The sequence below is a fragment of the Brassica napus genome, chromosome C8 (genome assembly GCF_020379485.1).
Source record: "Brassica napus cultivar Da-Ae chromosome C8, Da-Ae, whole genome shotgun sequence".
Classification (NCBI taxonomy): domain Eukaryota; kingdom Viridiplantae; phylum Streptophyta; class Magnoliopsida; order Brassicales; family Brassicaceae; genus Brassica; species Brassica napus.
The window spans coordinates 16,663,747-16,687,301 of record NC_063451.1 but is presented as its reverse complement, the minus strand read 5'-3'; the positions used below and the strand labels follow the sequence as shown (position 1 = coordinate 16,687,301).

The following is a 23,555-nucleotide window of genomic DNA, read 5'->3' as shown; positions in this document are numbered from 1 at the left end:
TATATCTAGACAACACACCAACACAATAGGACAGGTCGGGGCGGGTGTGAAGTAGGTAACGCAGGCAGCCAACCTTCTTTCTATAATCTGTTGCGTCAATAGACTTCTCTGCTTCAGACTTCGACAGCTTCGAACCCATAGGTGTCTGAACTGGATTGCAATCTTTCATACCTGCATCCTCAAGGATCTTCAGCGCATAACCTCTCTGACTCAAGGTAATTCCTTCTTTATGTTGAGTGACCTCTATTCCAAGATAATAAGTCAGCTCTCCAAGATCACTCATTTCAAACTTCGTCGCCATCTCCCTTTTGAACTAAAAGATGAGCACAATGTTTAATCCTGTCACAAACAGGTCATCGACATAAACCGCAACAATGAAAAGCTTGTCTTTCACTTTCTTCCTGTAGACCGAAGGCTCTTTCGAGCACTTGTAGAACTTAAGCTCATTCAAGATTGAATTAAGCTTGTTGTTCCATGCACGTGGGGATTGTCTTAGCCCATATAAAGCTTTGTTTAATCTATAAACCTTGCTCTCAGAACCTTTAACTTCGAAACCCTCTGGTTGACTTACATAGACAGTCTCTTTCAACCCCCCGTGCAAGAACGCCGTCTTAACATCGAGATGGTGAATGATCCAACCATTTGAAGCTGCTAAGTTACAGAGAAGCCGGATTGTTTCTATATGTGCCACAGGTGCAAAGACTTCATCAAAATCTATTCAGTGTTGTTGTACATACCCTTTAGCGACCAGTCGAGCTTTATGTTTCTTAATGCTTCCATCTGAGTTTCGCTTGAGCTTAAAGATCCACTTCAAGCCAATTGCCTTTGCTCCATGAGGAAGATCTGTGAGCGTCCAAGTGCCATTCTCAATGATTGAACGCATCTCGTCCTCACAAGTTAGAGTCTAATCCTTTGATCTTTTCGCCTCACTGAAGTTCCTTGGTTCATCGTTTAGAACCATGAGCAGTATTTCTCCTTCTTCTTCTGCGAGATATAGCACATAGTCTTCAAGGTACTTCGGTTTGGTGATCTGACGCTGTGATCTTCTCAATGTGGTCTCTGTCTCCATCTCTTCCTCATCACCTTCGGTTCCATTACCAAGAGAAGTGGATCTTATGATGTCATGGTGCTCTGCTTCTTCATTCCCGACAGTCTCTTCATCAATCTTAGCTTCGCTTTCGACAGTACCGTGTATCCCACGGTTTCCATAAGTTCCAATAGCTATTTTGAAACTTCCAGCCTCGTGTTGATTTGTTTGGTTTTGGCTCCAATTCCACCCTTTTGCTTCATCAAAGACGACGTCCCTACTCACCACAACCTTTTGATCCTGGGGATCAAACATTCGATATGCCTTTGACCCTGGTTCTGTCCCCAGATGGACTAGCATTCGAGACCTGTCTTCGAGCTTCTTCAGGTGAGGTTTTACTGTCTTTGCATAGCCTATACAACCAAAAACTCGAATGTGACTGAGATTCGGTTTTCTTCCTCTTAGTGCTTCGTATGGTGTCTTCTCCTTAAGTACTCTGGTTGCAACTCTGTTCAGAAGGTATGTCGTGTTTCTCACTGCCTCTCCCCATAGGTAGTTAGGAACTCGCATATGTTTCAATATGCTTCTATTCATCTCCATCATCGTTCTATTGCGTCTCTCTACAACCCCGTTTTGTTGCGGTGTGTATGGGGCTGTGAGATGCCTTCTTATTCCTGTTTGTTCGCGGTATGCGTTGAATTCGGTTGAAACGAATTCACCTCCTCTATCAGTTCTGAGCGTTTGTATCTTGTGTCATGTGTCTTGTTCCACCATTACTCGAAAGACTTTGAATTTATTAAACACATCACTCTTTTTTTTTCAAGAATATCGTCCACATGTAACGAGTATGGTCGTCGATGAGTACAAAGACATATCTGATTCCAGATGCTGTGCTCGGAGATATTGGTCCACACAGGTCACCGTGCATGAGCTCAAGAGCCTTGTCTGCTCTATATGCAGTTGCTTGTGGAAACACTTGTCTTGTTTGCTTGCCAAGCAAACAGGAGCCACATATCCCTTTCTCAAAGTTGATTTGAGGTACTCCGATCACAAGATCCTTCTGAACCATTACCTTGATTGCATCTATGTTCACGTGTCCTAATCGTGCGTGCCATCTGCTCGAATCGCTTGTCGTTGTGGACAATAGACACACTGTTTCTTTTATCCCCATCCGAACTTTATACAAACGGTTCCTTGACCTTGTTGCTTTGACAAGTAGTTTCTCAGCTTGGTCATGCATTGTCAAGCATTCTCCCTTTAATCTTATGTCGCAGCCTGCTTCAGTGGCCTGTCCAAGGCTAATGATGTTGCTCCTCAGGTCTGGTATATAGTAGAAATCACACATTGTCCTTGTTTCTCCGTTTTGGTCGACAAATTCAATCAAGCCCTTTCCCTTAATGTCGATGCGTGAGTCATCTCCGAACTTGACCTTCCCTGTTATCTTTTCATCGATCCTTTTGAAGTACCTACGATCTCCTGTCATGTGGTTACTAGCTCCATTATCAAGGTACCACATGTTGTCCTCTCCACAGGTCGGCATCACCTTCTCTTCATTTAGAAATACCACTTCATTCAACATGAGCTCATCTGCATCTTGCGTTGAATCTTTATCATGTTCTTGTGCCTCTTGCAGCTTGAGAAGACGATCTGGACAGGGAGAGGCGTAATGGCCCATCTTATCGCATCTGAAACACATTATCCTCGACGTGTCTCTGCCCCCACGACCACGGCCTCTGCCCCTATTGAACCGTCCTCCTCTTCCTCTGCTTCCTTTATACTCCTCATGATAATCACGATTGGACTGTTGCTCTGTATTAGAGTACATCAGTTTGCTCTTCTCCTCTTGATTTTCTTCTTCTTCTTGGATACGCTCTTCATAAGCTTTCAGACGTCCCACAATGTCTTTGAAACTTGTGTTCTTGAGGTCAAGAACTTGTTCAAGAGAGGCTACTATATGTATAAATTTTCTGCGAGGAAGACTCTTCAGAAACTTTTTAACAAGTTTTGATTCTTCAATCTCTTCACCTAAGGCATGAGATTTTGAAGAAATTTTCGATAGCTTGCCGACGAAGTCATCTATCTTCTCACTGTCCTTCATCTTCAATCTATCGAATTCTGCCATTAAAGTCTGCAGTCTAGCCTCTTTCACTCTCTCCGCACCAATATGACGCGTCCTGATAGCGTCCCACACCTTCTTAGTTGTATCTAACTCCCCAACTTGTAGCACTAAGGCCTCTTGAATTGCCTGAAACAACAGAGTGATTGCCATATCGTTCTTATCATTTTCATCCGTTCCTGTCTCGACGATACTCCACACCTTCTGGACCCTCAGCACGTTCTTCATTCGTATGGCCCATACAGTGTAGTTTGTCGAGTTCAACATCGGGCACTTGATGGAAGAATGATTTCCTTCCTTCAAATTCGGTGTTGTCACAATTGAAAGATCCCCCATTCTCAATAAGCCGTATGTAGATCAAGTAGGTATTGATTTTTGTAAGGCTCTGATACCAAATATAGAATTCGAAGATGCAAACAAGAATGACTCTCTTATTATAACCTGAGAAAATATCTCAAAACTCAAGTTCTCAATCTCTAAACTCTTATACGTTATGTCACAACTTGACGTCTCCTTATATAGAGTTTATTATTTCTTAATCCTATTAAACAATACATTTAGATAACTCCTAAATATATTCTAAGTCCATATCACAATAGGATTAGGTCTCATGTTTATCTCTAAGCTTCTTTTGTCTTCAAGCTTAATCCAACAGTTTTCTGATATTAATATGGTAGACTGGTCGGTTATCCCAATAATGCTTGGCTATTTATCATCGTTATATCTTCTCATTGGCGAATCTACATTGCTCAAGAAGGTGGCAAGTGCCCCCACAAAATTTTCAAAGTTTGTTAAATATGTTTAAACTTTGATTATTTTTCTTTTAGTAAATAACATTTTTACCTATACTTTTTAAGTTTATGTAAGATTTGCCCCACAAGAAAATAATTCTACATTAGCCACTGTAATCTTCTCTTACCGGTTAACATAATATAACAGTAGCTAACCCACTCGCTTAACCCTTCATCATTGTATGCAACTGTTATGGGTTTTTGTGGTAATGATCAACTACATTAGCCGACACACCGTTGAAGCCTTTTACTGTCTCACGGTGCAAAGGAGCTCATCAAATCTCCACTTTATTCTATGCAGCCGTCATGATTGTGCTCCTTCTTGAAGCCCATGCATTTGCATGGCCTCGATGGGTGTTAAGCCATAACCAACCCTGTTCTACCTAAATCAGCGAAGCAGTTGCTAGTCAAGTTCTTCAGGAACTTGAAACTTCAATCTTAGCAACATTTTCCTACCTAATTTAAACTCTATGACCATGGACTGTTGCAATCTGTTATTTGGTACTCTTTAAATAAAGTTTGCTTATGCATGTATCTTGATTATTTTAAAATGTTGCTAGGTTACGGTGGACCTTCCTCGTAATTATATTATCTCTAATTATTTTACTAGGCATTTATAGAATATGTGTAAAGTATATCAATATAGCTAAATATATGTGGAGGTCCAAATCAGTTATTTCACGTCATAGGCAATCTTTCGATTTGCACCTCCACTTTGAGTATGTAGCTCATTGTCTCAATAAAATTTTACACACTTCGTAAGCTTAAACTTATGGTCATCATAGGCTCTTTTTCGACTGGAAAATATAAATATTTTTGAACGAGTAGAATACGAATACTATAAGCTGAGTCGTTTCAGACTATTGGCAAGCTGATTATATTTGATTTCATTACTAAACGTACATTTATTTAGTAGAACTAGTATTACCACCCCGTGCTAAGCAGTAGTTTCTGCTTGCATTTATTTTTTGATATAATAAATTTGAAAAAAAACATTAAACAGTATTGAAAATATTTCTACATACATTTGATATCCAAATCCAGTAGTAAAATGAATGTTCAATCTAAAATAAAAGAACACATTTTAGATTACTTGTTTTGAATTTGCATTTTTAGATTCTTCTCGATCTCTTTCATATTCCTCTGTGTACACTAATCGACTGTTTTATTCCAAATTTCAACTATTGATACTTCATATTTATAAAAAGATTATTAAAATAAGTGAATATGTATGTTATAAGAAAGCATTATTGTAAACCATAACAAACAGATTTGTAAATCCTCAAGTTATACATAGTACGTAGATTCAGATATATTTACTTTTTTCTAAGTTGTTGACAAGGCTCTGTTTTTTTTTAAGAACGAAGTTGAAACCCTAATATTCTTAAATATGATATTCAACCTGAATCATGCACAAAACTTAAACCATTAGAGTGTTAAACTGAGAAATAGAAAATAACAGATGCAAATAAAAGCGATACATAAACTTGGGTAGATTTTTGCTACACTCAGAAGTTAAACACCAGAAGAAATATGAAAAAGAAACTAAGGGAAAAAAAGATGGAGAGTAAAAAAATAGTTGCTTTAAAGTTATACTACCTCTGTTCCCGAAAGTATGATTTTCTATATTTATTTTTTTGTTCCGAAATGATAGATTTTCTAAAAATTTAAGGTACTTTTAGTAGTTAATATTTAAAAGTTGTATACTTTTAAGAAACATTAATTGAATATATTTGAATTGGTTGAATACTATTTGTTGATATTTATTGAAAAATGTATAATAACATAAATAATAAATTTAATTGTAAACATTTATTATATTCTTAATATGCATGAATACTCTAGAAAATTTTTCTTTCAGGAACAGAGGGAGTATAATAGTTGAAAGTTGAAACCGTTTGAAAACGTGATGTGAGAAAATTTAGGAACAAGAAACGTGTTGAAAGTTAAGGTTAATAATTTATCTTGTGGTGGTCTGAGAAAATTTAGAAATTTAGTTTCTTCCAAATTTCTCTGTGTATACTAATCGACTGTTTTATTCCAAATTTCAATTAGTGATACTTCATATTTATAAACAGATTATTAAAATAGTTGAATGTATATGTTATAAGAAAGCATTATTGTAAACCATAACAAACAAATTTGTAAATCCTCAACTTATACATAGTACGTAGTTTCAGATATATTTACTTTTTTCTAAGTTGTTGACAAAGCTCTGGTTTTTTTTAAGAATGAAGTTGGAACCCGAATATTCTTAAATATGATATTCAACTTGAATCATGCACAAAACTTAAAGCATTAGAGTGTTAAACTGAGAAATAGAGAATAACAGATGCTAATAAAAGCGATACATAAACTTGGGTAGATTTTTGCTACACTGAGAAGTTAAACACCAGAAGAAAGATGAAAAAGAAACTAAGGGAAAAAAAGATGAAGAGTAAAAAAATAGTTGCTTTAAAGTTATACTACCTCCGTTCCCGAAAGTAGGTTTTTCTATATTTATTTTTTATTCCAAAATGATAGATTTTCTAAAATTTTAAGGTAATTTTAGTAGTTAATACTTAAAAGTTGTATACTTTTAAGAAACATTAATTGAAGATATTTGAATTGGTTGAATACTATTGGTTGATATTTATTGAAAAATGTATAATAACATAAATAATAAATTTAATTGTAAACATTTATTATATTTTTAATATGCGTGAATACTCTAGAAAATCTTTCTTTCAGGAACAGAGAGAGTATAATAGTTGAAAATTGAAACCGTTTGAAAACGTGATGTGAGAAAATTTAGAAGCAAGAAACGTGTCGAAAGTTGAGGTTAATAATTTGTCTTGTGGTGGTCTGAGAAAATTTAGAAATTTAGTTTCTTGCAGTTTTAGATGAGAACCGAGAGTTTTTTATTGGCATTGTTTGCTTTTTCTTTTTGAAAACAAAATCCCCGTGTTAAAGTTTTATTAGGCAAGTGACTTGTGTTTTAGTATATAAATGATATGCATTAGTAAATCTTATAAAATCAATAAATCCCTATATTTATAACTAAATATTTATAGTATAATGATAAGAAGAAGAATTTGGGCAAAACATAAATATGTTAATATTAAAAAAACATAAATATGTAGGTTATAGATTTTTATTCTGCAAAAAAAAAAAAAAAAAAACTAAATCGGTACTACGTAGGCAGACGAAGATGAAATGCCTCACTAAAAAAACACAGACTCAGATTAATTCATCGATAATAACCCTCTACCAAATTAGTCGGACTTTGATCTTATATAGTTTCAAGTTAATTAAAATTCATAATATTTATAAATAATTAAAATTTTAATATAAATTTGATAACTATAACCCTGTTCAATTATTCTATCTGAACATATTGGATCCGACCCTGATAAAAAAAATATTATTGGTAGAATATATTATATATTACATAAATCATTTAATTATAATCTATTAAGATGAATAAGATATAAATTTTTCAAAATAATAATAAAATTGAATTATTACGAGAAAATTATATTCGATATAAAATTTGCAATTTTTTTTAAAGAAAATAATGATTGTTAGATAATTTAAATTCATTATGAAAATTAAGATTTGAATTAAAACATTTTAAAATCTTATCTAAAACAATAACTTAGATTTTGATATTGTAATTGATAAGTTCTACCAAAATACGTCAAATTTACTATTTGGTATATTTCCAATAATAGTTTTTTTTTGCTAAATATTTCTAATAGTGATTTCAAAATACATTTGAAACTCATAGATTCAATAACACTAACTTTAAATAATATTTTACTTTTTTTATTTTTAACGATTAAAAGTTTGGTGAAATAAGGCCAATATCGGTGATCCCAAAAAAATAATATTTGATGTGATCATGAATCTCTATACATACACATACTATGCGAATGACTTGCCCATTCCATGAATCTGCATGCATTTGGAGTTGATCAGGTTTGATTGGACCACACCACCATATCCATATTCCTTTATTTGCCAGCTATCTATTCATTTATTTATTTCAGGAACCATATACTTTTAAAATTCCCTAAAATCTTTTTTAATAACCAGAATGTGTTGCCTCTTTAAATGCACACATTCAAACAAAATCCACCGGTCATGCATGAAATTTAATATGCTCTAATGAATTAATAATACTCGCCTACAATTTACAATTTATCAATGGCTTCAAAGCTCGAATCGAAAGCATGAGATATCGTGTTCTTTTTTTTTTTTTGTGTATACTTGATGTTTATTCAACAAACCTATGAAATGTTACCTACTAAAGTGAAAAAATAGACTGCTAAACGGAAAAGTAAAAAAAAAAAACGGAAATTTAAATAAATGTTGATTAAGGCCACATATATAAGACGCTAATTGTGTTTCCTTTTGTATTTTCTCAATACATTTGTTTTGAAAAGTGAAGTGAGTATCGTTCTATTCTTGAATATACAATCAGCCTTATGAAAAACCCGGATCCGAACCGAACTCGATTCGAAAAAAGTAGTAACAAACCCGAACCGAAATTGATTAAATATCCGAACGGGTTCAAAATTTTGGTATCTAAAGAACTGAAACAGAACCCGACCCGAACCGAAATATTTCGGGTACCCGAATATAACCGAAATAGATTTATATACCTAAATATATTACTTAATTTTAGATTTAATATATGTTAAAAACATCCAAAATATATAATATACTTTTAAGTTGTCTAAAATACTTGAAAATATACATAAATAGTCAAAAGTAAATGTCTAAAATAACTAAAATATTCAAAACACCAAAATGCTTGAAATATCTATTGATTTTCAATCCAAATATTCAAATCAAACCAATTTATATGTTAATTTTAGGTATCTTGACATATATTATACAAATTTATATGTAATATATTATTTTGTTTTATAGATTTCGAGAAATTTTAAGCATATAATGAATATTAAAATTTTAAAAATAATTTAAATGGATTATTCGAACCCGAACCGAATCCGCAAAGATCCGAACCGAACCCGAACCAAAATTTAGAAATACCCGAATGAGGCTGAAATCTTTAAACCCGAAAACCCGAAACCCGATTAGATCCGAACCGAATCCGAATGGGTACCCGAACGTCCACCATGACATTAACATACTTAGCAAAAAAACCAGCCTTACGAGAAGTTTTACTCGATGGGATGCCCATGCGGGCTGGAAGATAGAGACCGAAGACAACCTTACGGCACAGTCACACGTGAAGAAGGTACGAGGGAAGTGATACGTGGCAAAACTTAGACAGGATATAAACCAAAGTACAGAGAGACGCCATGTCCATGCCAGCTTGTCACTCCCATTATTTATTTGCCTTTTAGTTTTGTCCACTTTCTCATTTCATTATAACCTTTTTATAAGAAAAGAGAGAGTTCAATACAGAACAATGGGTTTGATTGATTTCAATTATAATGCATGGGAAAGCTCTGCCAATCTGCAGAATGGAAAATCCGTAATTAGAGCCTGAAACAAGAGGCAGGACATAATCATTTATATGGTTCTCCATAAACATTTGTCCTTGTTTATCACTATACACAATGATTTATTACCTACCCCCTTCCTTAAATAAAATATTTATTTGGGATTGGTAGATGTATCCGAAATACGAACTAAATTCAAATCGAACAATATGAATCTGCATCCGATCCTAATTTTAAAAGTGCTTAGAAGTATTTTGTGTATATCGATACCCAGTAGAATTCAAAACTAAAAAAATCTGAATCTGAAAATCAAAATTAGTATCCACAATAAGTAATTGAAATTTAAATAAGAATATTTCAGATATTCAATTTTATAATCATTTTGATCCAATATGTAAAAATCTAAATCTAAATCTAAAGAAGTATTAAACAAATCTAAAAGAGCATGGATCCAAAATATGTCTCATACTAAGTTACAAAATTATCCGAAACTGAAGAAGTAATAGTTGAATCCGACGAAAATATAGACTAATATACACAATTGAATGGAGCGTATAAGATTGAGCACAAAAATTCAAAAATATGAAAATCCCGAGGATTCGATATATATCCAAGCGGCATCTATTCCTACTAAACTTTCAAATTTTATGTAATTATAAATTTTCCTCTATAATTAAAAGAAGAATGCTATAAAAAGTTTTTGTGAGGTTAATATTTAAATTTTAATTAATGCATGTTATTATTTTAATATTAAAATACGTATTATAATGTAAAATATGATTTGTAGAATTTTATTGGAAAATAAATAAAATTATAAAATAATTAAAACTAAACCATAAAAAACAAGCAATATTATTGTGTAAAAATCTAAAATATCATTTTAACACAGTAACAATTTAAAAGACAACGGTTTTGGTGATCCATTTCAATGTAGATTAAAAGAAAAAAGGTAAAAAAAAAAAGAAGAGACAAATGCAACGGTGGCTGGAGTAGGGCTGTGCAAATAAACCGAACACGAAAACCTGAACCGAATTCAATACGATAAAAATGAATCCGAACCGATCCGAACCCGGTATAAATACCGAATGGATCTTGTTTTATGGTATTTCGGGTTATGGGTATTATTCGAACCGAACCCGAACCTAAATGGATATCCGATAGAATCCGAAACATTCAAAATTCCCAAAATAACTTGTGCCAAACATGATCTCAATTCCTAATATGTATTCAAAAGATATTGAATATCTAAAATAATTACCTATTATATGAAAATTGATGGTTGAAGGTTGAAGTTTTTAGATTTTGGTTTTGTTTTCATTGAATAATGTTTTTTATTTCATGAGAACTTTGTTTTCGTTTTATGCTTTCATTTATTTGGTTTTCTTTCGATCAATAACTATGTTTACCTTTCATTTGATTTTGAATGATCATATTTGATGTTCCTTTTTTTTTTTGAACCGATTTTATTTATGTTTTGGTTACAAAATATGTACAAATCAAGTATTTTAAAACCGAAGAACCGATTTTACTTATTTTTTGGTTACGAAGTAGATATAAATCAGATACATTTAAACCGAAGAACTGATTGGGACCTGAATCCGAAAGTACATCGGGTTGTACTGGTTCTTTGAAGATTTACTAACCCCGACCCGAACCCGATAGAACCCGAACCGGTCCCGAACCGAATCTTCATATAATCCGAATGAGGCTGATTTTGATAAACCCAAAAAATCGAAACCCGATTGGACTAAACCGAAATCCGATTGGGACCCCGGATGCCCATGTCTAGGCTGGAGGTTTAATTGGTGAAGCAGAAGAGCTGGCAACAGCTTTCCACTGAGTGGTTGCGTCGTACTCACCAGTCTAGTCACCAAGTACTTTCACATAATTTTTTGTTGTCTTTCTTTTAGACAGCTTTCATTCTCTCTATTTTCTTTACATTATAAAAATTTCATTCATATCTTATTAGTAGGCTTTCACGAGATTACAGGAAATGCTAATGATGACTTTAAATAATGCAATAAACATTTGAAGAAGCCCTCAAAGAACTCCATAAGTAACTGGAATGGTTTCAAGTGTATCCTCAAACTCAGTCAATTCATTCACATGTACAAAATTTGCCCAACACTATGGTAGGTCAGTGGTTGATTAGTTCCCATTTTGAAGTCTTATGTGTAGCGTTCATGTATAATTTGTATAAGAAACATATCTAAAAAAATGACATGGCATTTCAGAATATGAGATTCTTTATTAGCAATTGTGTAATTGATATGTAAACTTTGGGCTAACCGGTTGAGTTTACTACTACTCCACATGAAAATCCGTCATGGGACTTGATCAATACTTCTCATAAACTTAGATCCATAGAAGAATAATGGACTTTGCATTAAACATTTGTAACAGTGAAATATAATATATTGAAAAAGATCAAAAATAAATCAAAGAGTATATGTTAAAAAAAAACGAACTGTGGTGAAGTTTAGCTTCCCGAGACTTCTGCAGGCTCCAGCTATATATATTCATATCCCCCTTCTCAAAAACCATCTCACACCAAAACATAAAGCTCCCATCATCTTATTTACTTTCAAATCTTACTAAATACACCCCCTCAACTTTCATTTCTACTATCAAAACCCAAATGGGTCAAAGCTCGAGCTTCACCACCGTCATGGTGGCTGTTCTGCTGGTAATGATGTTCGGTTCAGCCTACTCAGGCAACTTCTTCAATGAGTTCGACCTCACGTGGGGTGACCACAGGGGGAAAATCTTCAACGGAGGAAACATGTTGTCTCTGTCTCTGGACCGGGTTTCCGGGTCGGGGTTCAAATCCAAGAAAGAGTATCTATTCGGACGTATCGATATGCAGCTTAAACTCGTCGCCGGTAACTCAGCCGGTACCGTCACTACTTACTACGTACGTTCTCGAAACTTACACTGTTACAAAAATTTGAATAAATTCTTTCTAAAATGTTAATAAAATTTGCAGTTGTCGTCACAAGGAGCAACGCATGATGAGATAGATTTCGAGTTTCTAGGGAATGAGACAGGTAAGCCTTATGTTCTTCACACCAATGTCTTTGCTCAAGGGAAAGGCAACAGAGAACAACAGTTCTATCTCTGGTTCGACCCAACCAAGAACTTCCACACTTACTCTATTGTCTGGAGACCACAACACATCATGTAAAGATTCCATCCATCTCTCACTTCAACACTTTGTTTCTAGATGCAATGACACTACAAAAGAGATCTTGACTTTTTGTTGTTGTTACTCTTCTCTCTGTGCAGATTCTTGGTGGAAAATTTGCCTATAAGAGTGTTCAACAATGCAGAGAAGCTTGGTGTTCCTTTCCCAAAGAACCAACCAATGATGATCTACTCGAGTCTGTGGAATGCAGATGATTGGGCTACAAGAGGCGGTCTGGTAAAAACTGACTGGTCCAAGGCTCCTTTCACAGCTTACTACAGAGGATTCAACGCTGCGGCTTGCACTGTCTCTTCAGGATGTGATCCCAAATTCAAGACTTCTTTAAGTGATAGTGAATTGCAAACGGCAAATGAGCTCAATGCATATGGCAGGAGGAGACTCAGATGGGTGCAGAAATACTTCATGATCTATAATTATTGCTCTGATCTCAAAAGGTTCCCTAGAGGATTCCCTCCTGAGTGCAGGAGGTCAAGAGTCTAATGAAAAACAATAAACATCCCATATGATTATGTGTCTGCTTGTTGCAGTTTCCTCTCTTTGATTCTAAAGATTTGTTTCTTCTTTGTTATGTTTCCATTGTACATTCTCGAGGTCAATAAATCTATTTCCTGCTTTTAAAATATAAACAACCGAATCAAACGCTTCAAATTAGGAAGACACAAAGATCACAAACAAACATATGTAGTAAACATTTTAACAACCACTTCTTGTTATATGCAACTTGCTAAAATATGATCGCAAAGGACTCTATTGACATGTGATATGGTCAAATTATCCAATAATGCATCATTTCTTTAACAAACAATTCAGTCTAACAATGCATCATTTCTTTGAAAAAACCCTAAATCTAACAGGTGGTTTAACATACAAATAAAACACAAATCATAATCTGAATAAACTGTATTAATAAATAAAAGTAAGAAATTAAAGAGGCTGATTTTTTTTTCCGGGAAAAATGTCAATTTCAACCCCAACAATTTCAGTCGTGCCAAATACAATCCGAACAAATACTCAATGCCAAATACATCCTCAACCCTCAACAATTTCAATAGTGACAAACTACGTCTTTTTCATCCCATAATGAACATATTTATAAAAATAAAAAAATAAATCAAAATAACGTTGTTTTAGCTTGTTAACGGTTGAATAGCTTCTGTTAGAGTCAATGTAGATTTATGCATATTTTAAGAAGTTCAGATAGTTTTTTTTTGAATTATAATTGAGTTGATGTCGTATTTGGCACTAACTATTTATTCGGGTTGTATTTAGCACGACTGAAATTGTTGGCGTTGAAATTGACACTTTTCCCAATTTTTTTTTTCTAAAGAAGTTCTTTCTTGTCTTTCTAAAGCTCTATAAGATAAAATAAAGTGTAGCCTAAACAACAGTTTTTAGAATAGTTAATATATGTTAAAATACGTATGAGACTCATTTGTAAATAGTGATGTTCGTTTGGCAGACACAACTACCTGGGGCTGCGGCTATATTTTACATAAAGCTTGTTCGTTTGATTGACGCCGGTACATGCGGCTGCGGCGATAAAATTTTAACGCTGATTTTAAAAGCGTATGCGACTAAAATTTTGCGTTCCTGAATTAGACACAACCTCTTCTCCATCGACACAGAATCTTCTCCATCGTTTCAGCCTTCGATCTCTCTTATCTCAGATTTTTGGGTTATCCTCTCAGGCTCTCACTCTCGAGTCTCGACATGTGGAAGTTGTAGCTCTCTCGACGACCCTCTCAAGCTCACTCTCTCGACGACCCTATCAAGCTCACTCTCTCAAGTCTCTACCCTCTCAAGCTCACTCTCCCGACGACCCTCTCAAGCTCACTCTCCCGACGACCCTCTCAAGCTCACTCTCTCGAGTCTTGAGGTATGATGTTTGATGGGTTTCTTTGATTTGTTGAACTTGTAAGGTCTTATGGATTGTTTCTGTTTTTGTTGATGCTTAGGTTTGTGTAAAGCCGTTTAGAATCCTCTCCAGCTTGCTCAGACTACCGTTGTTCCTCTCCAGCTTGCTCTGACTGCCGCTGTTCTCGAGGTCTATTGTTTTGTAGGAACTGATGAACTCTTTAAGATCATTGACTGATGATTTTGTGTTCTGATGTGTCTTTAAACTAGAATAGGTTGTGTTTGAGATTCAGATGTTTGTTGATTTCTCTGATTTGCGATTTTTTATGTTTAAAGGTTCGATTTTTGATGGGTTTGCTTGTTTGATCTGTTAATGTTTATGGCTTCTAATTGAATTCTTCATTGGTACATCTTTGCTTCTTTAAATTCTTCTTTGAGTTCTTACTGACTTACCTATTTCAACGGTTTACTTTACTAGCTTGCTCAGATTTTTTACTTACTTAATTTGTGAAATGTCTTTGTACTTTAGATAGTAATAAAGACAAGTATTCATTGGTCCTAGTTGGTAAATATTTGTTTGTTTATGCTTTATGGTATGTGTCCTGCTTTGTTTTTATAATTGTTTATTGCTACATTCCCTAAGACACACTTGTGATTAAGTTTTGGTTGGTTTTAGTTGGTAAACAGATTCTGTCTTTGTTCATTTTCTATGATTTAATGATTAATTTGGCACTAAATTTGGTGTGTTTTAGAATTGGCTTCTTGAGGAAACTAGGTTTTTTTTCAACTTTATGTGGAAGAGAGAAAAAAAGAAATAGAACGAGTACATCAACGAATAAAATAGGGAAACATAACACCATGAAGATATTTGAAGAGAGGTTTAATAGAGGATATCCCAATTGGAAGATTTACCCGAACAAGTAAGACAACTGTAGGAAAAAATACACCAAGTTTAGGAAGATGACTCACAATAGGACATGACTTGGGTTTAATAAGATGGGAAGGATTGAGATGTCAAATGATTGGTGGAATGAACGCGAAAAGGTCAATTTCACTTATCTCTCTTTTGTGTATTTTTAGACCTGATATGCTTCCTCTGTGCAAGTTTAGTTCAAGTGTTCCAGCTCTTATTACATAATACTGATTGAATTGTCTTCTTTGTTTGATCTTCCTGCTATTGTGATGCTCTGATTTGTCTTCACATTTGTTACTTATGCTTTATTAATTGCAATTGCTCACTTTTCAGTGTTGTTAGTTTAAGCTTTCTATAACTGCTTTAAATTAATTTCAGTTGCTAAAAATGGGAACACAGTAATAGTGAGATGTTTAGGCTTTGTCTACTACTGCTGCTACTGACTTATGTTTCTTTTTGTAATATAGGAGTGGTATGTGCTTAGAAAATCCATATGCAAAGAGATTGTTAATATGAATCTGTTTGAAGAGGAACTTTATGGTGTTGTAGTAACTGGACCTGAAGGAAGGAACACTCAACATGGAGAAGCAAGTTTGAATTCTAGAGTGGGTGGAGATGATGGTGATGAAGCTGATTCTGTTGATATTCCAGCAGCAGAGACTCAAGCACTCGAGACAGAAACTTAGACACAAGCTCAGACAGAAACTCAGAAACAAACTCAAGCTAGAAGTTCAAGAGCAAAAAGAAAGCGTATATAGAAAGATATTTCTATAGACGCTTGTGTAAAACGGACTGAAGCTCTTGAGGTGAAGAATAGGATAGAGGAACAGATGTCGGAGCGTGAACATGCCTCTACTGTTGAGAATGTGTTAGAGATATTGAATGCATTGCTTAGAGTGAGGCAGTGGTCTCTATTGCCCGAAGCAGCAATTGAACTTCTTATAGATAGTGAAGGGAGCCGAAGGGGCTTTATAACGTTTAAAATAGCTAAAGATAAGATTAAGTTTCTGGAGCTTAGGACCAAGATAAACGTGATGATTGTCTAGTTTGTGAATTTGAGTTAGTTGGAGTCTAAACCCTTTTGTGATCTTCGTCTAATCTTGTTTGCACTTGATGAAACTTGTTGGAACTTTTGGCATCTTTGTATGAAACTATGCCTTGTTGGAACTAGTATGGAACTTGTTGGAACTTTTGGTATCGCTATATAGTTTGTGATCTTGGTCTGATCTATGTATGAAACTATGTATTTTGTGGCTTGATCTTTGATTTATTTTTATAGTTAATATAAATCTGACTTGATCCTTGTTTCTAATTGTTTTTATAGTTTGTTGATGCTATGGAACTGTCTTAGATATCGTGTATAACTAATGTTTTGGTGTTGTGTAAAAACGAATCTGTCTTGTGTAATAAAAGATATATGATGTGTAACTAATGTTTTCGTGTTGTGTTAAAACGAATCTGTCTTTAGTTGTCTTATGACTCCACTGTCTTAGTAATTCTTGTATTGTTGGTGCTGTGTTTTGACACTCAATATTTTTATAGCGTGTTATAGCATTTTGATAATTTGTTTTTGATGATGATTTATTCAATGTTTTGTAGATGGTTGAAAGATTAAAACTAGAAGATGAGAATGGTGATTATGATGATGAACTTGGTTTGTTTGATGTGGTTACTACTGAGAGATTGAGTCATAGGATTACGTCATGTTCAACAACAGATTGAGGAGCAGGATTGTGTCATGTTCAACAACTTATGTATGAATTTGATCAGCAATGTTATGATATTTTTCGAATAAATCAAAGAACTTTTAAAGCTTTGTGTAAGATGCTAACTGAGCGATATGAATTACAAGACTCTCACAATGTCTACATTGAGGAATTTGTTGTGATGTTTCCTAAGGTGGTTGATCAGGATAAGACTATGAGGATATATGTGAAAGGTATCAACGGTCATTGGATATTGTAAAAAGAAAGCTTGATGATTTCTTGAGTGCTCTTCTCAAGTTTGCAGAGGATAAACTAAAACCACAATAAGGCGAGTTTGCAAGAGTAAATCATGTTTTGAAGAATGATGATCAATATTGACCTTATTTCAAACATTGTATTGGAGCACTTGATGGAACTCATGTGCCGGTTCGCCCTCCAAGTCAAAATGTAGAAGCATATAAAGGAAGAAAGTAAAATCCTACAATGAATGATCTTGCTCTATATAACTTTAATATGAATTTCATATTTGCATATCTCGGTGTACATGGTAGAGCACATGATACAAAGGTCTTTACTCATTGTGCGAGAAATGAGGCTTCTTTCCCACATCTTCCTCCTAGAAAGTATTATCTAGTTGACCCAGGATATCTTACCAGGATAGGGTATCTTGGTACGCATCGTATTATGCGATATCATCTTGGTCAGTTTGCTAGAGGAGGACCACTAGTTAGTGTATGAGAGTTGTTTAACCAAAAGCATTAACTTCTGAGATCACTGTTTGAGAGGACATTTGGAGTATGGAAAGCAAAAAGAGAGATTTTGAATTGTAAGCATCCAAAGTATGGTCTGTTCAAATGGATAAAGCTGGTAACATCGACAATGGCACTACACAACTTCATACGTGATTCACATCGGGAAGATTGTGATTTTGTGTAATGGCAAAGTGATGATGATGGAGAAGGAGAAGAAGTTGATAATGATGGTGATGAAGAAGAAGATAATAATGATGATGGTGGTGGTGGACATATTGTATATGAGCCAACCGGTGATAAAGCGATGAAGGCTTTGCGTAAGAACATCGCAAATGAATATAGTAGAGACAATTTAGCGTATTAAATATTTTAGTTAATGACTTGGTTTTTTTTTGCTTATAACTTTGATTATCATTTAATATTTGTTTTATTTACTTAAGACTTATGTATTATTTAGATTTTGTTTTGTGATAAATATTTTGATATATTATTTTTGTTTAAATTTAGCTTATGTTTTATGACAAAAATGTTGTTATATTTATATATTTGACTAAAAATTTATTATTAATAAAATATAATATTTTATGGATGTAAATATATTTAAACTACATGCTATTTAGAGAAACACTTTTAGATAGCTTTAAAAAAAGTTTTTATCACAAATATAGCCCCTAAGAATCAAAATGACCAAAATGTTTCATTAAAGAAATAAATATATATTTATACCCCTATGGTTAACTAATCTAGACATTAATTTTTTTTTTAAATAGTCTCAAAAAGATTTTCGAATTTAAAAAACAATTGAAAAAATAAATAAAAATATTTTGGAAAAAAACGTTTTTGAAAAATAAAATTTATACAAAAGTTCAAATTTGAAACCATATAATTCGAACCTATAAAAAATATTATTTTTTAATTTATATTTATATATCTAGGGTATAAGAGTTTTTCTGCTTCTTTACTAAAACCTATTTTGGTCATTTTTTTCATTGAGTGCTCTTTTTGTGACAAAAACTTAAAAATGGTCTATTTGAGAGAATTGTCCTATTATTGATTTAAAATACAGTTATAAAAATTTATAAAAATAAAATATGAATTAAATGAAATTAGCCGCAGCTTTTGCCAAACGAACAACACTTAATCTGCGTCCAGCGTCAGCGTTAACATACAACGTCTACGAAACGAACAACAATCTGCGGTTGCGGCTGCGTCTGCAAAACGAACAACAACCAAACAAACATAACGCAGTCTCAACCACAGCTGCAAGAAGCTGCGTCTGCTAAATGAACATCACTAATAAAGAAAATTTCTAGGTCAAATTGTATTTCTTGAAACTTTACTAAAACACGTCGGGTTTACTTGCTCACAAAGGGTGTTGACCGACACCAATGTTAGTGTCGATGGACACTGGCTTCAAGTACTTGCTTTGCTTGATCTTTTGAGCATCAGTTTTTTTTCAAGTTCCAAAGTGCTCCAAATTAGAGTTTAGATTTTGAGGTACGTGGATTTAGGTTCTGGGATTAAGATTTAGAATTAAAAATTTAAAGCATAAATGAATAATAATAATTTTAATAAAATATTTTTGGAAAAGGGGTGTAAGGAAAAAAGTTCGAAAGCAAAAACTTTGAAAAAAGTATTTAATATTCTTTTTCCAAAATTAAAAAAAAATCATATTTAATATTTATTTGTTTATTGAAAAGGGTACAAATGGTTTTTACCTTTTTAATGAAATATTATTTTCATCTTTGTAGGCTACGTCATAAAAACATTTTAAAGTTTTTTTGGGAGATCCCCTATATATTAATAGAGAAACATTTAAAAAATTATAACATGTAGTTTGTACTAGTTAAAAAAGTATCATTCTGCGTTGTCACGTAATTATAATGCTAATTTTTGCTTACGTGACGGCTTGAGAATCAATTGAAAATTTTGTTAGTCCAAAATTAAATTGCTAGAGAATGTTATATTATATAGTATGTCCATTATTCACTATTCATTTTTCAAATTGAAATTATTTTATATTCTTTCCTTAAATAAAACCTACGAAATTACCTAATGTGATTAAGATATATATAGCAATTAATGATTTTAAATACTAAAGATTTGCTAACAATCTGTATACTTTCTATCATTTTTGTTTGATTATTTATTATTAAAATAAATTACACAATTACATTAATCATATAATAAAAATTTAGATTCTTTTTGTAGATGTTGTATTTTGAATTTTTCAAAACGAGTATAAATTATTAAATAGCTAAAAGTCTCACACAAAATTTTGTGATCAAATTTAAATTTTTTTCTATAATAAGATAACACGATTATAAAATCATATGAATAAACAATTTTATTTTAATAGGTGTTTATGTTAATATATATACATATATTTCATATTTTTTAAATTAAACTATATATCATATGGAAATACATACTTATATTTTGATATATGTGTTGAACATATATTGAAAAGTTAATATTTTAATTTTGAAATCTTCATTTTTTTAAAATGATTATAGAATATTGAAACCACTAAACATTCCACATTAAAAAAAATCGTTGGTGTAAAATTTTGTTACATAAATATGCAAATAATCGTAAAATCATATGAGTAGAAACTTCATTTAATATAAATTCATATTAAAAGTATACTATATATATGTTAATATCATTTAAATTTAATTATATATCATATACGATAGATAAGATTGATTGTTTTGATTTATTTACTCTATAATGATTGCGAATAAACAAGATCGGTCGTTTGATTACATAATAGTAATTGATTTCTTAGTTATTCAATAAATTTTTTTTTGTCATCAACTTTTAGAGACTCATACTAACTCTGTAAACCAAACTGGGTGATCTGCATCCATGTGAACGACAAAAGACGGCTGCTGTCTAACACTGCGTGCTAGTCTATCCGCCATTGTATTTTGTGTCCTTGGTACATAGATGATCTCTGATCGTATGAAGTTCTCTTTCAGGGTCTTGGCATCTTCCAAATAATTTGCAAATGCTGGCCACTCCTCCTGTTCTGAAACCATCTTCACCAATTGAGAGCAGTCGTTGCAAACGTAACCTGAAACTGACGTAAATTCCTCATACATTCCATAGCCAAAAGGAACGCTTCCATCTCCGCATGAAGAAGAGAAAGACTGGCCCTAACATTCCTCGCCCCCAACAATCCATCAAAACCTTCTAAGGTACTAAGCCAGCCTTGTTCTGAATACATATCCCCCTCTTTCCATGACCCATCTGTGAAACATCATCTTCCTGGAATTGACGGCAAAATCATATTCCCTATTTGTGGTGTTGTCCTTTATTCATTCACTATTTGTGTCTCAGCCCACAGTGTAGATTCTGTTTCCACTAATTTGAGATATAATTATTATTTTATTATTTCATAATATGCAGAAAACATAAAATAAGTAATAAATATAAATTTTTTATTCTGCTCAAGACGCAAATCTTGTATCTTTTTAATAATTTTAAAACTTAAACATATTCTAAATCTCATGCCAAAACAAAATAAAAAAATGAAAATAAACTCAAATATCAATATTTATATCGAGCAATAACCAAAATGAAAAAAGCGACACAAAAATGAGAAAATATTGAAGATAGATAGGATTGGCACGTGAACGTAAACGTCTCATAACCATAATTAACTTTTAAATTGCTAAATCATGATAGAAAACCGAACTGGCATAGTTTCATTATAACCAAATAATAGACATGAGATTTTTCGGCCTAAACGTTAGGTTCTTATGCGATAAGCGATTTTTTGACTTAAAATATTTTAAAATCGGATCAGCTTATCAGTAAACAAATTATGTAATTAACAAAAAAGTTTTTAAAAAATTATTTAAGGGCCAAAAATATTAATTCGATCAAGAATATAAATTTTAATTTTCCAAACGATATTTCTTAAATAATTTTCATATAAATTCACTTTGTGCAAGTCGCATGTCTTATCCTAATTTGTCAATAAAACTAGAGCCTGATAGAAGATGGTTTTGCATACAGAGCTCCCTTTTCCATGAAATCCGATTTATTGATTCTGAATCATAGATAGATAATGTTAGAGATATTTAATGCTAGGAAAGGTTATTTCAGAAGAAACTAGATTTGGATGAGAATAAAAATAGAAAAGCGTAATGATATTGAGCATGTCGAGCCATATATTTCTTTTGCTTCTGTTGAACCAGGATCATGACCCGACACAGCCAGAATTGGTATATGCAAACCGTATTTTCTATACCCACGCCATGGTATATCACTTTATATTGGTTCAACTTTTTAAAAAATTATTTAGGGACCAAAAATATTAATTCGATCAAGAATATAAATTTTAATTTTCCAAACGATATTTCTTAAATAATTTTCATATAAATTCACCTTGTGCAAAGCGCATGTCTTATCCTAATTTGTAAATAAAACTAGAGCCTGATAGAAGATGGTTTTGCATACAGAACTCCCTTTTCCATGAAATCCGATTTATTGATTCTGAATCATAGATAGATAATGTTAGAGATATTTAGTGCTAGGAAAGCTTATTTCAGAAGAAACTAGATTTGGATGAGAATAAAAATAGAAAAGCCTAATGATATTGAGCATGTCGAGCCATATATTTCTTTTGACATCTCTGATGACCTTTGCAAGTTGGTCATGATTCATGTGTTTCTCCAAGAAGGCGTCCATGAATGCCAGCTTGTATGGTTTCTCTTGCTTCTGTTGAACCAGGATCATGACCCGACACAGCCAGAATTGGTATATGCAAACCGTATTTTCTATACCCACGCCATGGTATATCACTTTATATTGGTTCAACTTTTTGGCGTGGTTTAAATTGAATTAGGATCGGTTTAAACTAACCGTATTGAAAAGGATTTGAATCCTACTATATAAAAGGTACTATTTTTGGAGTTTCTAAGGGGTGCCACATGGGTAGAAATATTCCCCACCAATCAATATGCCATGTCACTACGGGCTGGGTTTCAAACCAATTTGAAGTTCCGGCCCAACCTTGCTCCATTCCAGCCCAATCTTATACATGTGGAGAATATTTTTAAAAACTAAAATACCAACGGACTGGTCCAACCCTGAACTAAAAAAAAGGTTTCCAATTATCTAAATATCTAGAAAACACTCAGCCTCCCCCTGATCACCAAAATAGGTTGCTTATGTTCATTTGAATGAAGACCTCCATTACGCTCCTTCCATACGAAATAGATAACTGCTTGAAAGATGAACTTGTGTAGTGTTTTGGCGGTTAAGAGAAAGTAAAATGAGAAGAAATTATTCAATAGAAATTGCATAGATTTTTTTTGAATAGCTGATAAAATATTATTGAGTATATTATTTTATATCAAGTAAAATATATTGAAACCCTTCCTTTTGTGCTAAACACATCTTAAATGGGATAATATAATTATCAATGAACAAAAAATTTGAAATGTGTTATTTTACATTTTTGGGAACATCATTTTTTCACGTAGACATCCTCTATATATTAAAAGAGAAACATTACAACCTTTGAACCATGACACATGTCATCACGAAAATTAAGCTTAGAAAAATAATTTAGTTCATCTAAACATATATTATACTGTTCATTAACCCTAATCATATAATTAATTATTAATATAAAAATAGTCTTCATTGTTTTCTTAAATAGAACATACGGAATTATAATATATATGATAATTAATGATTTTAAATAATAAAGATTTGAT

At 32.9% G+C, this 23,555-nt stretch overlaps 1 protein-coding gene across 1 annotated transcript; it reads left to right on the top strand.

Annotated features, from left to right (window-relative positions):
* Positions 1 to 11,920: 11,920 nt before the first annotated feature.
* On the top strand, positions 11,921 to 13,208 carry LOC106413891 (xyloglucan endotransglucosylase/hydrolase protein 15). The gene is made up of 3 exons (XM_013854625.3): positions 11,921 to 12,304; positions 12,377 to 12,570; positions 12,676 to 13,208. The coding sequence occupies exons 1-3, from the start codon at positions 12,029 to 12,031 to the stop codon at positions 13,073 to 13,075; spliced, it is 870 nt and encodes a 289-aa protein (XP_013710079.2). The 5' UTR covers positions 11,921 to 12,028; the 3' UTR covers positions 13,076 to 13,208.
* Positions 13,209 to 23,555: the final 10,347 nt, after the last annotated feature.

Excerpts from the sequence above, each read along its gene's own strand:
- LOC106413891 (XM_013854625.3), top strand. The coding sequence starts at position 12,029 with ATGGGTCAAAGCTCGAGCTTCACCACCGTCATGGTGGCTGTTCTGCTG. Across the intron at positions 12,305-12,376 it reads GTACCGTCACTACTTACTAC|TTGTCGTCACAAGGAGCAAC; the intron begins GTACGTTCTCGA and ends TAAAATTTGCAG. Across the intron at positions 12,571-12,675 it reads TGGAGACCACAACACATCAT|ATTCTTGGTGGAAAATTTGC; the intron begins GTAAAGATTCCA and ends CTCTCTGTGCAG.